The following is an 11,671-nucleotide window of genomic DNA, read 5'->3' as shown; positions in this document are numbered from 1 at the left end:
TTGAATCTGATCCGAAATCCCATACTCTCTCCCCCAAACCATCTTCGGCAGGCACAGAGGCCTCCTAGGTCTCCGACTTCAAGAGAACCTGCCCTTGAGCTGCGGGAGCACAAAGGCGCTAGCCCCGAGGTGGCGCTTCGTTATTCACCTCTGCTTCCGGGTCAAGGCTGCGTGCTTCCGGGTCAAGGTCTAGCACTTCCAGGGCAGCCTGGCCAGCGTCGGAAGGGGGCAGGGGCAAGGTCTAGGGCTTGGCTATTCCTGCCCAGCGTGAGCCGCCGCTGGGGGGCAGTCTTCACTCCACATTTCCCTGTAGAGTCATGTAGACAAGCAGGTCTGAGGCTCACATGCCCCATCCTGCTCCTACCTTTTGTCTTTCACAAGCCTGAGCCCCAGTAAGCCTGACCCACTGCCAGCTCCATCTGTGTGGGGCCCTGGACGCCCCGTCCTAGTGTGTCCTACCCCCCACGCCTGGTGCGGATGGGAGATCCCAAAGAAAACCTGCCTGCTGGGGCACAGGGCCCAGCAGGGCAGTGCCGGGGCAAGGGGTGGGCTGTGGAGGGTCTTCAAGGATAGTAGTAACGAACACTGTGCATTCACCAGGTGCCAGGCACCCTGTTAAATGCTTTCTTTTGACTTATGATTTCAATTAACCCTCACAAGAACTCCGAGAGGGAGCAATTGTTCCTGTATTTTATAGACAAGGGACCCAGAGGGTTTCAACACCTTGACTGTCCAGGTAGAAGCCTGTTATGGGGCAGTCTGGCTCCAGAACCTGCGCTCTTAGCTGCGTCTCTCTAGCTGGGTGCCAGGAAGCTCTCTGGGCTTGCCCTGCTGGGCAGGAAGTGACAAGGCCTTTGTGCTCGCAGGGTTCTTGGAGCACCTGCCGTCTCTGTCCTGCTCAGCCCGACTTGCCTCATGCTGGTGTCTGTCCTGTGGGCCTCAGCCAGGGGAAGGGGAAGCAGGAGGAGAACTACTTCAAGTGAACAGCAGTGTCTCACAGAGGTTAGGAGGTCATGCCGAACATTCCTCGGCGCCAGCCCCACCCCAGTCTGCTCTCTGGCCGTTGAAGATGCGTCATGCTAATTTTACCCAGTTCCTTTCGGCCCCACAATCAGCCGCCCATCAGCCACAGAACCAGTGTGCCCACACTGGGGCCACGTGCCGTGCCCACCCTCCTTCCGCCCGTGGTTCTGGAAGGGAAGTTTTCTCAGCTTGGCTTGGCCTGAGAGCTTATGAGAGGAGCTGCCTGAGCAGATGTGCAAGGGGCAGCAACTCTCCTTTGTCTCTTAATCTTACTGGTGTCAGACAGACCTGGGTTCAAATCCCTCTCTGCTTCTTACCGGCTGTGGGTCCTTAGTCAAGTTCATTTTATTAGGTGGTTTTTGCTATATAACAAACCACACCCCAAACTTAGTGGCTTTAACCCACAACCAACTGTGATTGCTCATGAGTTCGTGGATTGGTTGGACAGTTAGCTCCTCCTCCTCCTCCTCCTCCTTGAGCAGCCTTGGGTGAACTCCCTACTGGGACTGTGGCCAGCTAGAGGCTGGCTGATGAAGGATGGCCTCAGCCGGGGTAACAGGACCCTGCTCCACATGCTCACTTTTCCCGCAGTGGGCTAGCACGCACTAATGTTCATAATGTGCCGGGAATGCCCAGAGAGTGAACGAGCAACAGACCAGGCTTCTGATGATGAGCTGGGAAGTCACATTGTGAAGGCCACGGACAGAAGGGTGATGAATTGGAGCCACAATCTCGCATCACTTAACCTCGCTGCGACTCTGTTGGCTCATTTAGAGGATGGGAATAATATCACATATCATGTGATGCTCTACTGTTCCCTGTCCTTTTAGGGGATGGTCACTCAGGGGCTGCCACAAGAGGGGACACAGGAGAGGTGCAGGAAAACAAAGTTTATTAAACTCACAGGTCCTAGAGAGACAGAGTCACTGCAGGACAAGAGGGGGGACCACTTGGGAAGAGCGCCAAGGGACCAGGCTCAGCCACGAAGGTGGGGAGCTGAGGGACCGTGAGGAACCCATGGGTAAGGGCCTTTACCTGGGGGCTGGGTAGGTACACAGGCAAAGGACACAAGGGGATTTCCTTGGTGCCCTTTGGTGTTTGACCAGCACTAGTTCACAGTCATGGGAGGTAGGAAGGGGACTGGGTGCTCACAGCGTGTTTGTGGGCATGTTGAGGCAGCAGGAAGAGATGAACTTTTAAAATTTACAATACTCCTAGTACATCATGGGCTCCATGAATTTGTTTTGAAAGCCAACCTTATAAAATATAAAAGACCGAAGAGTAGATTCACCTTTGGAGAAAGCCATTCCTTCGTTCCTGGGAAACTGTTTGAGTAGGGGGTCCTTAGTCACAATAATTAGAGTATGATGCACCAGGACCTGCCCTCCAGCTGCGGGAAGACTATGAAGCAATTCCAGTGTGGAAAAGCAGAGTGCTCTGCTTAGCATTCCTTCCTTCCTTCCTTCCTTCCTTCCTTCCTTTCTTCCTTCCTTCCTTCCTTCCTTCCTTCCTTCCTTCCATTTATTCAGGGAATCAATCAGAAAACAGCAAGAGCCTGTCGTGTGATGTGTGGGAGATACTGGATGTAACATAGAGAGGAAACGAAGCATCAAGGTTACGGGAGGGAAGTGTGGGGTCGACTGTCAGGGGCATTTCCTTGCAAGCCAGGTGATGAGTGTGGCCCACTGCCTCGGGGAAGGAGGAGCCATTGAAGGCTTTAGGCAGGGATCAGTATGGTGGTTTCTTTGTCATTTCTAAAGATCTCTCAGGAGGTTGCCTGGAGAATGAAGAGGTGGTTGGTGTTGTGCAGTGCAGGGAAGAGACTAATTAGATGTTCAGAGAGAGGGAGAGAGAGACACACAGAGAGAGAGAGTGCAAGTGAGATTGCACTCAGAAAGTTTAGAACCCAGAGGAAGCCTGAAAAGGGAGGGGGGAGCCAAGTTGCTCAGAACATGAGCTGCTCTACCTTCTTGGTTTAATTCGGTCATTCATTAAATACATGTTTACTCAGCCCCTACATGGGTGAATAAAACAGACAACAGTCCTCTCATTTATGGAGCTCACATCCTAAGAAAACCAATTTTCATGCTTAAAGGCACAGTTCCTGTTTTTCATGCAACATGGTGTCAACTGCGTGCCCACCTCCCCATTTGCTGGCGAACAGCTCCAGTGAGGGAGCTTAAGGGGAAGGGACGGGCATGCCTCGTTTTGACTACAGGCACTCTTCACTTTCCACGTCGCATTTAGGTCCCCCTCGAGCGCACCCTCCCCCTGGCTATAAGTTGAGACTTCACTGTCCCCCTGTGAGAACTCAGTGAAATGTGTCCCTTGAGTGGGCTCATCAATAAGGGACGGGAGGTATGAACTAGTGATTTCAGCCACAGCAGAAGACATTACCAGGTCGTGCTTTGAGCTTTATTAGTGGCCCCAGCCCAGAGTGACCCCTCAGAGAGTGTTGGCCCTCCCCCAGAGAAGCTGAGTGTCCATGTCTGCAGACACTTTGGGCACAGCACGGTGGAGGGGCTGTGGGAGGTCATCTGCATTCCACGCCAGCATCCTCATTGTGGTTGCAGTTGTGAGAGCCCCAGTTGCTTTTTTGGCAACTCCAGAGGCTCGTCTCTGTCCCTCGACAGGCAACGTCATCCAGCCAGATTTCCCCACTGCCTGGATATAGGGAAAGCAGGGAGATAGAGGAGAGCAGGATTAGGGCCAAACTTGCATTTGGGGTAGGCTACCAATTTCCCTTGCAGCCCCTCGGGCTCTCCTGCCATGACTCTGCCTCCCTCCTGCTTTCTGCCCTTTAACAAAAGTCTCATCCAAAGATTAGGTGAGACAGATTAAGATAAAGATATATAATCTATTATTAATTATTAATACTTAATCTGTGCTCTGTTTGAAATTTCCTCCTGGGGGCCTCCCAGTGTTTGTCTCTTTCCTGCTTAGTCCCTGCTGTGGAACCCACTTTCCTCAAATGCCCTTTGAACCAGGCCGTTCTCTGGCTCAAAAGCATTCACACATTCTTCCAAATCCCCTCCTTTGGATATAATTGATTTCAGATCAACAGCACAGAGGAAAACAGCGGGATGACTGACAGTCCTGACTTACGATGGTTTGATTTATGATTTTCCAACTTAATGATGGTGCAATCATACTTGGGATTTTGCACTGTGGTCTTTTCCCAGGCTAGGGATATGTGGGATGATGCTCTCTTGTGATGCTGGGTAGCAGAAGCTCCTAGTCAGTCAGGTGATCATGAGAGCAAACAACCAATATACGATACGCATACAACCATTCGTACCCAGACCACCATGCTGTTTGTCACTTTCAGTACAGTATTCAATCAATGACATGGGCTGGTCGACACTTTATTATAAGTAGGCTTTATGTTAGATGATTTTTTCTAACTGTGGGCCAGTGTAGGTGTTCTGAGCATCCTTAAGGCAGACGAGGCTAAGCTGTGCTGTTTGGTAGGTGACATGTATTAGATGCATTTTTGACACAATGTTTTCAAATTACTATGGGCTTATTGAGATATAACCCCATCATAAACTCAGGAAGATCTGTATTTGGTTACAGTAATTTACACTTTTACACAGTTTACAGTGTAGCGATCTACATAAGTGTAATCTATATGAGGAAAACACATACTTTAAAGGAGTTTTATAATCCATATAAATATATATATATTTATATCCATAAATATCCATATAAATATATATATATATAACTCAGGTTAAAAAGCAAGTAGGCACTGTAGGGTGGAGGAAAGGCAGAGAGTGTTTGGGGGTGGGGGCAGGAGAAGGCAGCCTAGTATCCCTGCCAGGTCAACTCTTGTGGCCAAAGAAATGGTCTCAGCCTGGGGACTTAACTACTTTATTGAAAGTTTGAACCTTTTGCTGAAAGAGATAGGCCGAGTCTCTAGCACCCTGGGATATCTTTCCAAAACTTATTTTAGGAAGTCCCTGCTTTGATTTGTTTTCTTTTCCCTTTGTACCTTCTCCTTGAGGATGATCACAGCATGGCCATTCCTGGCTTCTAGTTTCCAGATAGCTGAGATGAGCACCTGTGTTTGCCTACCCTGCAACTTTTCTGTTCTGCCACGACCAGCACCTCGCTGTCGTTCAGAGAGCCACGGCTCACCAACACCCTTGGCCATGGAGCAGTCTGGCTTCCCGGGCTGCACAGGCAGTGACCAAGCCAGGCCAGCCAGAGCCCCAGTCAAGCCTTTGCTGTCCAGGTCCCCTTTGTCCCGGAGTGGCCAGCCTGGAAGGCACTGAGCAGCAGCACTTTTCAGTTGCTTAAGCCAATCCTTTTCTTTAACCCAAACTCACTGAGTCACTTGCAACCAAAGGGAAAACTTCCAGGAAAGAGGCTCCTGGCCGAGGACCCACTCACCAGGTGTTATATTGGTAAGGGCTATTCCCCTGGAGTAGCCCAGCATGCGGCAGAAGACAGTGGCATCTGAACTGTCCCAGTCATCATCACAGATGGTCCCCCAGACACCATTATAGTAAACTTCAGCCCGGCCTCGGTTCCTAGTGCCGATAATCCTGACCATCTGCACCGGATAACTGAGTCCGGGTTCACCTGGGTGAAAGACATACATGGGAGAGGTGAAGAGAGCAGCCTCGGGCTTTGTGTGGATGCAAGCTCTGCCTTTTCATTGTTGGAAGTTCTGTTATTCAGGGGCAGGGGGAATCCCCCTGCTCGGCCATCACCAGAGCCGGGGACATCCCGCATGTGACACCAACACAACCGGGCGAGCAGCCTCCATCCACCTGCGGCTGGTCCTGCCTATCCAGCCGGCTGCATCTTGCCTTGTCTTGTGGGGAGAAGGAAAGGAAAAGTTGAGGGGGAAATGGCAGGAGGGAAAGAAGGGAGGGAGGGAGAAAGGGAAGGAGGGGAAGGAGGGGAAGGGAGGGAAGAAGAGAGAAAGTGAAGGAAGTGGGGGAGGGGAGCTAAACAGTTGTGTTGTGGTTCTATGTCGTCCTGGGGAGGCTTAGTCAAAGGCTGAGTCTGCTAGCTTTTCCCAAAATGAGGAATCTCTCTGAGAATAAGGGTCTCTCCTCTACCACACCTACAGTTTTCAAGTACAGCGTTCTCTCGAAGGCACCAATTAAAGAGAACAGAATTAATAATAATTAATAATTACCTTTTTGACCTTTTTCTCCCCGTATTCCCTGCGCTCCAGAAGATCCTGCCAAAAAAAAAAAAAAAAAAAAAAAAGAACACACACAATTTAAAGGAAACCAAGCCAGGACCCCTTCACCCTTCTTTGCTCGCAGCAGGGACGAGGGTGGGGGTGGGGAGGGCAGATTCTCTCCTCCAGCTTTGCCAGTGACCTGGCATCCTGGGGACTAGATGTACCACGAGCACCACTGGTTGAGCAAGATGAAATAGGCTTGCCCTACAGCAGGAAGGATTTAAGTTAGCTTAGTGAGGAGCATTGAACAGGTAAGAGACGGATAGTGGGCTGCATCTCCTTTGTGGAAAGCTCTGGGGGCCAGGGCGTGGCCGGGTATCGTGCAAGCACACGTTCGCGTGTCTGCCCCTCTGGGTGCCCAGGCTGTGCCTCATTCACTTCCGTGTGCTCAGGGCTGAGGGCAAGCCCAGCACGGAACTTGTCCAGGGAGCCAATAAACCTCTACACCTCTGGTTCCGAAAACTCCCAAACCCCTTACAACAGGGCCTCTCCTCAGAACCCACAAATCACAGATTGAGGCCTTACCTTTCGCTCCCTGCTCTCCCTTTTGGCCTTTCAGTCCAGGTGGACCCCGGGGGCCTACCAGGCCCTGGTTTCCCATTTCTCCCTTCATGCCCGCAGGACCTGGAGAGGAGAGAGACCGCTTCCCTCAGATGTTCCGCTCTGCTTTCCAAGGGAGACCAAGGACCTTGGTCTTTAATGACTGGGTTGTCTTGACAAGCACGTTCCCCGCCCCCATGAGTGGGCTGTTTGGATGTTCAGCCTGTGCTTTTGGCCCACCTGGGAGAGGTGCTGAGGGTGGGGGGGCTAGGTATTGCTGTGATCTCCCCACTGACTCTCACATGAGTGCTACACAGGTCAAAACAGCTGATTCCAGAGGTTGTCGGTCCTCATCAGACCACCTAATTGTGTGGAAGTTCTGGCCATTCTGGGAGAACTTGCTAGAATGTTTCTAGGCCTCCGAGATCTCCTTTAGTAAGTTCAAATAGGAACCAAATACCCAACTCAGGAGGAAGAAAGACAGTTCAAGAAATGTGTCTGAGAAGTTTCGCGTTGGCACGCATCAGGGCGGGGCTGTGGAGGAGACTAGAACTGCTCTGTGGGAAGCGCTGCGCTCAGGGATGGACCACAGGCAGGGGCTTGGAAAACTGAGGTGATCGTAACAGGCCAGGGGCCAGCAGCAGGAGGAGGACGGGAGAAGCTTCAGGGGGCCGACGAAGACGGAGATGGACCAACACAGACATGGGGAAGCAGACAGAGGCCTTGCAGCCTGGGGCCTGGAGAGGAAGACTGCCCAGCTCCACGGAGGCTGCACGGCCTGAAGCCACCAGCTGACCACCAGCTTTCCAGCCCCATCTTCCCCCTTCCCCACCCTCAGCTCAGCCCCTCTCCCCTGCCTCAGGGCCCTGAGTTCTGTCCCTCTCCAGGTTTTCCAGGGGAAGAATCTGAGGCTTGAGGGACAGAGGACAGGAGTCCTAGCCGCAAACAGGCTTGGGCCCCAGCTGCTTTGGGGGAAGGTGACAGCAGCACGTTCAAAGTCAACAAGACCTGCCCTCCAAGCACGAGGCTTTCCAGACATCATTCTGAGAAATTTAAATGAAGCCAGCCCTTTACCTGGAACTCCTGATTCTCCTTTTGTTCCTTTCTGTCCTTGAAGTCCTAAGATCGAAATACAAAAGGTGGGGGAGATAATAAAACTTAGATATTAGACACTTTTAATCTTAGACAACCTCTACCTTTTGTCTGATTAATGCAGACGGAAAGATACATTGGTTCTCCACGATTGTTTAAAGCCTCCTTAGCAGAGCATAAAAGGAGACAGACCGCAGATAAATGGGGACACGTGTTGGGGTGAAGTAGAAAGGTAGTGGATGAAAGTCAGAGTTAAACAGACAGATGGACTCTGGATTTACTGGCTGGCCTTCTTTGTCCGATGGTAGCCTGACTCGGTGTATAAATCCAATCCCATTCCTTCCTGCCTGCATTTTATTGGAAAAGAAGTGAGAGATATTTTGAAAATAAAGTCATCTTTATTTCTAGAAGGCTGTGGAGGGGACTCCTTGGCCGCCAGTGGTGTTGGGGGCCCTCACCCACAGCAGATGCTCCATAGCATTTGTTGGTTCATTTCATCATGGCCCTAATGTGGCTAAGGATTCGTGTGGTTAGGTCAGAAGCCCCAGGAGCTCAGAGCTGCTACTGCAGACCTTGGCACCGGAAAAGCAGGACACACTGGAAGGATCTGAGAGGGCAACTAGTTCAGCCCCTCATGTGAGGGATGGGACAGAACTGAGGCTCAGCGAGCTTCTTCCAAGAGCTGAGGGAAACTCAGACGTCAGACCCTGGCAGGCAGGCCCCGGCCCACCGCAGGACATTTGCACCTGCTCCGGTCCCTCTTTTTAGAATGTCTCACCCTTTCCATCCCCTGGAGAACTCAGATCAAGCCTGTAAAACCTGCTAAGATGTCAGATGTCACCTGACTGCGAAGCCTTCTCTGGCCTTGCCCGTGGATGGCGTACTTCCCCCTGAGGCAGCAAAGTGGCCAGAGTTAGCCGGCCCGGGCTGGCATCTGCCTCTGTGAGCTTGAGCAAGGTGCTGCCCTCTGGGAGCCTCACTTTCCTGCTCTGAGTCTCCTGGCTGCCTCAGGGGTGGTCGTGAGACTGAAATGAAGTCGCCTGTGTCATGGGCTGAGCCTCGTGTCTGGCCTGTGCTCAGTAAGTGCTGCCACAGGGACCCCACGGACCCTGTTGGCGTGGGTCTGTCTCCCCTCCGGGGGGAGCACCTCAGACCCTGGCCCAGATGAGCTCCGGGCTCGCTGCCCAACAAGCCCCCTAATTGTTCCCCGGGGACCTGAGGTGACCCAGCTAAGGCAGCACAAATTTCCTCTGCTCATCAGCATCTGAATTGCATGTGTCAAGATCAGAGAGGAGAAGCCACACTCAGAAATCTGCCTTTGGCTGTTAGTAAATAGAAAAACAGTCCATACCTTGACCCTTGGCCCTCTGTCTGTGGCCTAGAGACCGCCATATTGCAGAAACCTCTACCTTGAGAGTCTGTCCCTGGAAGCAAGGTGCAGGGGCCCCAGACCCTGTGACCTCCCTTTATTGTCCCCTCCCAAAGAAGTGCCCATCTCCAGCTGTCCCCAAAGCACCAAATGACAAGCACACTCTGTACAGACAGGAATCATAGGGACTCCCCTATTCCTAGGTCCATGGTCCCCATGGCCTGACCCCCACCCCCACCTCATTTTCACAGCCTCCTTCCCAGGCCCTCCCCTCCCGGGGACTCAGCATCTGCTGAGCCAGGCCCGCTGCTAGGAGCTTTACACACACCCTCATTCCACCTTTCAGCTGCCCTGCAAGGTAGTGCCATTTTCCTTTATACAGAAGAGGAGGAAGTCCACAGTCACAGATGCTAGGTGATTTATCCAAGGTCACACAGGGAGGGAGTGGTGAAGTCGGGTTGTAACCCACGTTTGGTCTCCCACTGGGTGCTGTAGCTCCTTGTGGCCCATTAGCACGGCAGCTCACACCTTCCTGGAGTTTCCACTCAGGCTGTCCACCTGGTTTCAAAGACACTCCCAGCCTACCCTGGGCCATCCCTTTCCCCTAAATGAGTAGTCGAACTAGGGGTGCATCAGAATTGCCTGTACCGGGCTTGGGAAACAAACTGGCTTTTCAGGCTCCACCCCAGAGATGCTGAGTCAGTGGATCTGAGATGCTGCATTTCTAACAGGTTCCCAGGTTGTGGTGATGCTGCTGGTCCGAGGACCACATTTTGAGTAACACTGCCCTAAACAAACCTCACTGATGCATTAAGGACCACTTCCCAGCTCACCTTTGAGCAGCCTTCCTGTCTCTGAGGCAAACAAATGCTGGTTTCTCCTTTAAACCACAGCTAACTGAGTTTTTCTGGGTATCACACACGTATCAAGCTGAGGGGACCCAAAATATTTATTTGCAAGGTGTTTATTTAGAGAAATGATTTTCTCCCGAGAAAATCGTTTCATTAGAAAGCAAACATCTCCTTATTGTTTAGTGTTCAGCTGGTGTTTTGCCTAAAATCTTAGAATGTTCCTGCTCTGAGGGGAAATTGCCAGTTTCAAACCCAGAGTGTTGTCAAGCTAGCAGGGACCTGGATATTATTCTAGACTATTCCTCACATTCCACAGAGGAGGAAACTCAGGCCTGGGGCAAGTTGGGGAGCAGATCTTCCAGCTCTGATTTAATGTAGAAATTTCCGGTACATTAGGAAACTCCTTAAGTAGCATCTTGACATACAGGCTAAGTGCAGCCTGACAGAGTGAGGATGAGTTTAATAACTGACAGACTGAGCTATGTAGCAGAAGTAAGATGGCGGGTTGGGGACCAAAACTGGGATGCGTGTAAACTTTTGCAGATATCCCTGAGAGATTTAGAGGAAAATGAGGACAGGTTTTATAAGCGACAAGTTAGAAATGTGAGTTGGTAAAATGTAATAAATTCTGGGACTAACTCAGTACTTCAATATGGGGACTGGAATGAACTGAAAAATTATATTCACAATATAGGGCTTAATTGCTATTATGAATTACTCTTTGTTGCTTACCTTCACAATAAAATATCTTCCAATACAGATGAGAAAATGGATTTCAGGTTATTTGCATTTTAGCTTTGTCTCAAGAGGAAAATCAAAGCCCAACAAACTTTGAAATGGCTAAGGGATTTAGAGCTAAAATTAATTTTTGTGGGTTCTTTTTTGTACTTTGCAATCTTTTCCCCCAAATCAGATAATTTTGAAATCCTTTGAAAGATCAAAGGTTAGAAAAAACTAAGTTTTGGGGGGTGGTAAAATGCTGCTTCGTGAATGGTAAAGGAAATGACCTTCGGAGAAAGTTCTGCTGAGTGATAATGCCCTACGTGATATGTTGCGGTTTGTCTTACTGACAGACCGAAAAAAATTTCCTCTTCACCATCTTCAATCTGAGATGGCTGCTTTCTCTCAAGAGGTGTCAACATGGGGAAACATTCCACCTGAATGGGTTGGGGTATGGTAAATGACCGTTTACAACAGGAGGATTTGGTGACTGAGCCAGGATTTACCCATCTACTATGGAATGGGAGGTGCAGGCAATTCGGACTTCTCTAGAGTCCTACACTCTATGTTATTTTATGCAACACAATCTGGAAAAGCACAACTTTGGGATCTGACTTTGGGATTGGGATTCAGAGTATATTAACTGTGAGACCCCGAGGAGATTGTTCACCCTCGGGGAGTGTTTGCTCCCTCGGCTGTAAGGTAGGGGTGATGAAACTCAGGGGTGCAGACAGATGAGCTAAGATCATAGGAGTAAATCCCAAGCATAGTGCCTGGCCCAAAGGCATTGTTAATCATAAACAGACTTCTTTTTTTTAATAATTAATGCATGATAATGGGATCTGGCTGTTAACCTAGGTCAAGCCAAGGCAC

At 50.5% G+C, this 11,671-nt stretch overlaps 1 protein-coding gene across 1 annotated transcript in view; it reads right to left on the bottom strand.

Moving 5' to 3' along the window:
- Positions 1-3,425: 3,425 nt before the first annotated feature.
- MARCO (macrophage receptor with collagenous structure) overlaps positions 3,426-11,671 on the bottom strand; it is a 34,689-nt gene continuing 26,443 nt past the window's right edge. The window contains exons 12-16 of the mRNA XM_032426285.1: positions 7,841-7,885; positions 6,752-6,850; positions 6,176-6,220; positions 5,419-5,610; positions 3,426-3,687 (exon numbers count right to left, since the gene is read on the bottom strand). Coding sequence (XP_032282176.1) covers positions 3,557-3,687; positions 5,419-5,610; positions 6,176-6,220; positions 6,752-6,850; positions 7,841-7,885 — 512 coding nt within the window. The 3' untranslated portion in view covers positions 3,426-3,556. The remainder of the gene's footprint in view (positions 3,688-5,418; positions 5,611-6,175; positions 6,221-6,751; positions 6,851-7,840; positions 7,886-11,671) is intronic.

This window comes from Phoca vitulina, unplaced genomic scaffold (assembly GCF_004348235.1).
Source record: "Phoca vitulina isolate PV1807 unplaced genomic scaffold, GSC_HSeal_1.0 scaffold1, whole genome shotgun sequence".
In the NCBI taxonomy this organism is placed as follows: Eukaryota; Metazoa; Chordata; class Mammalia; order Carnivora; family Phocidae; genus Phoca; species Phoca vitulina.
This window is presented reverse-complemented; position numbering and strand designations above follow the sequence as displayed.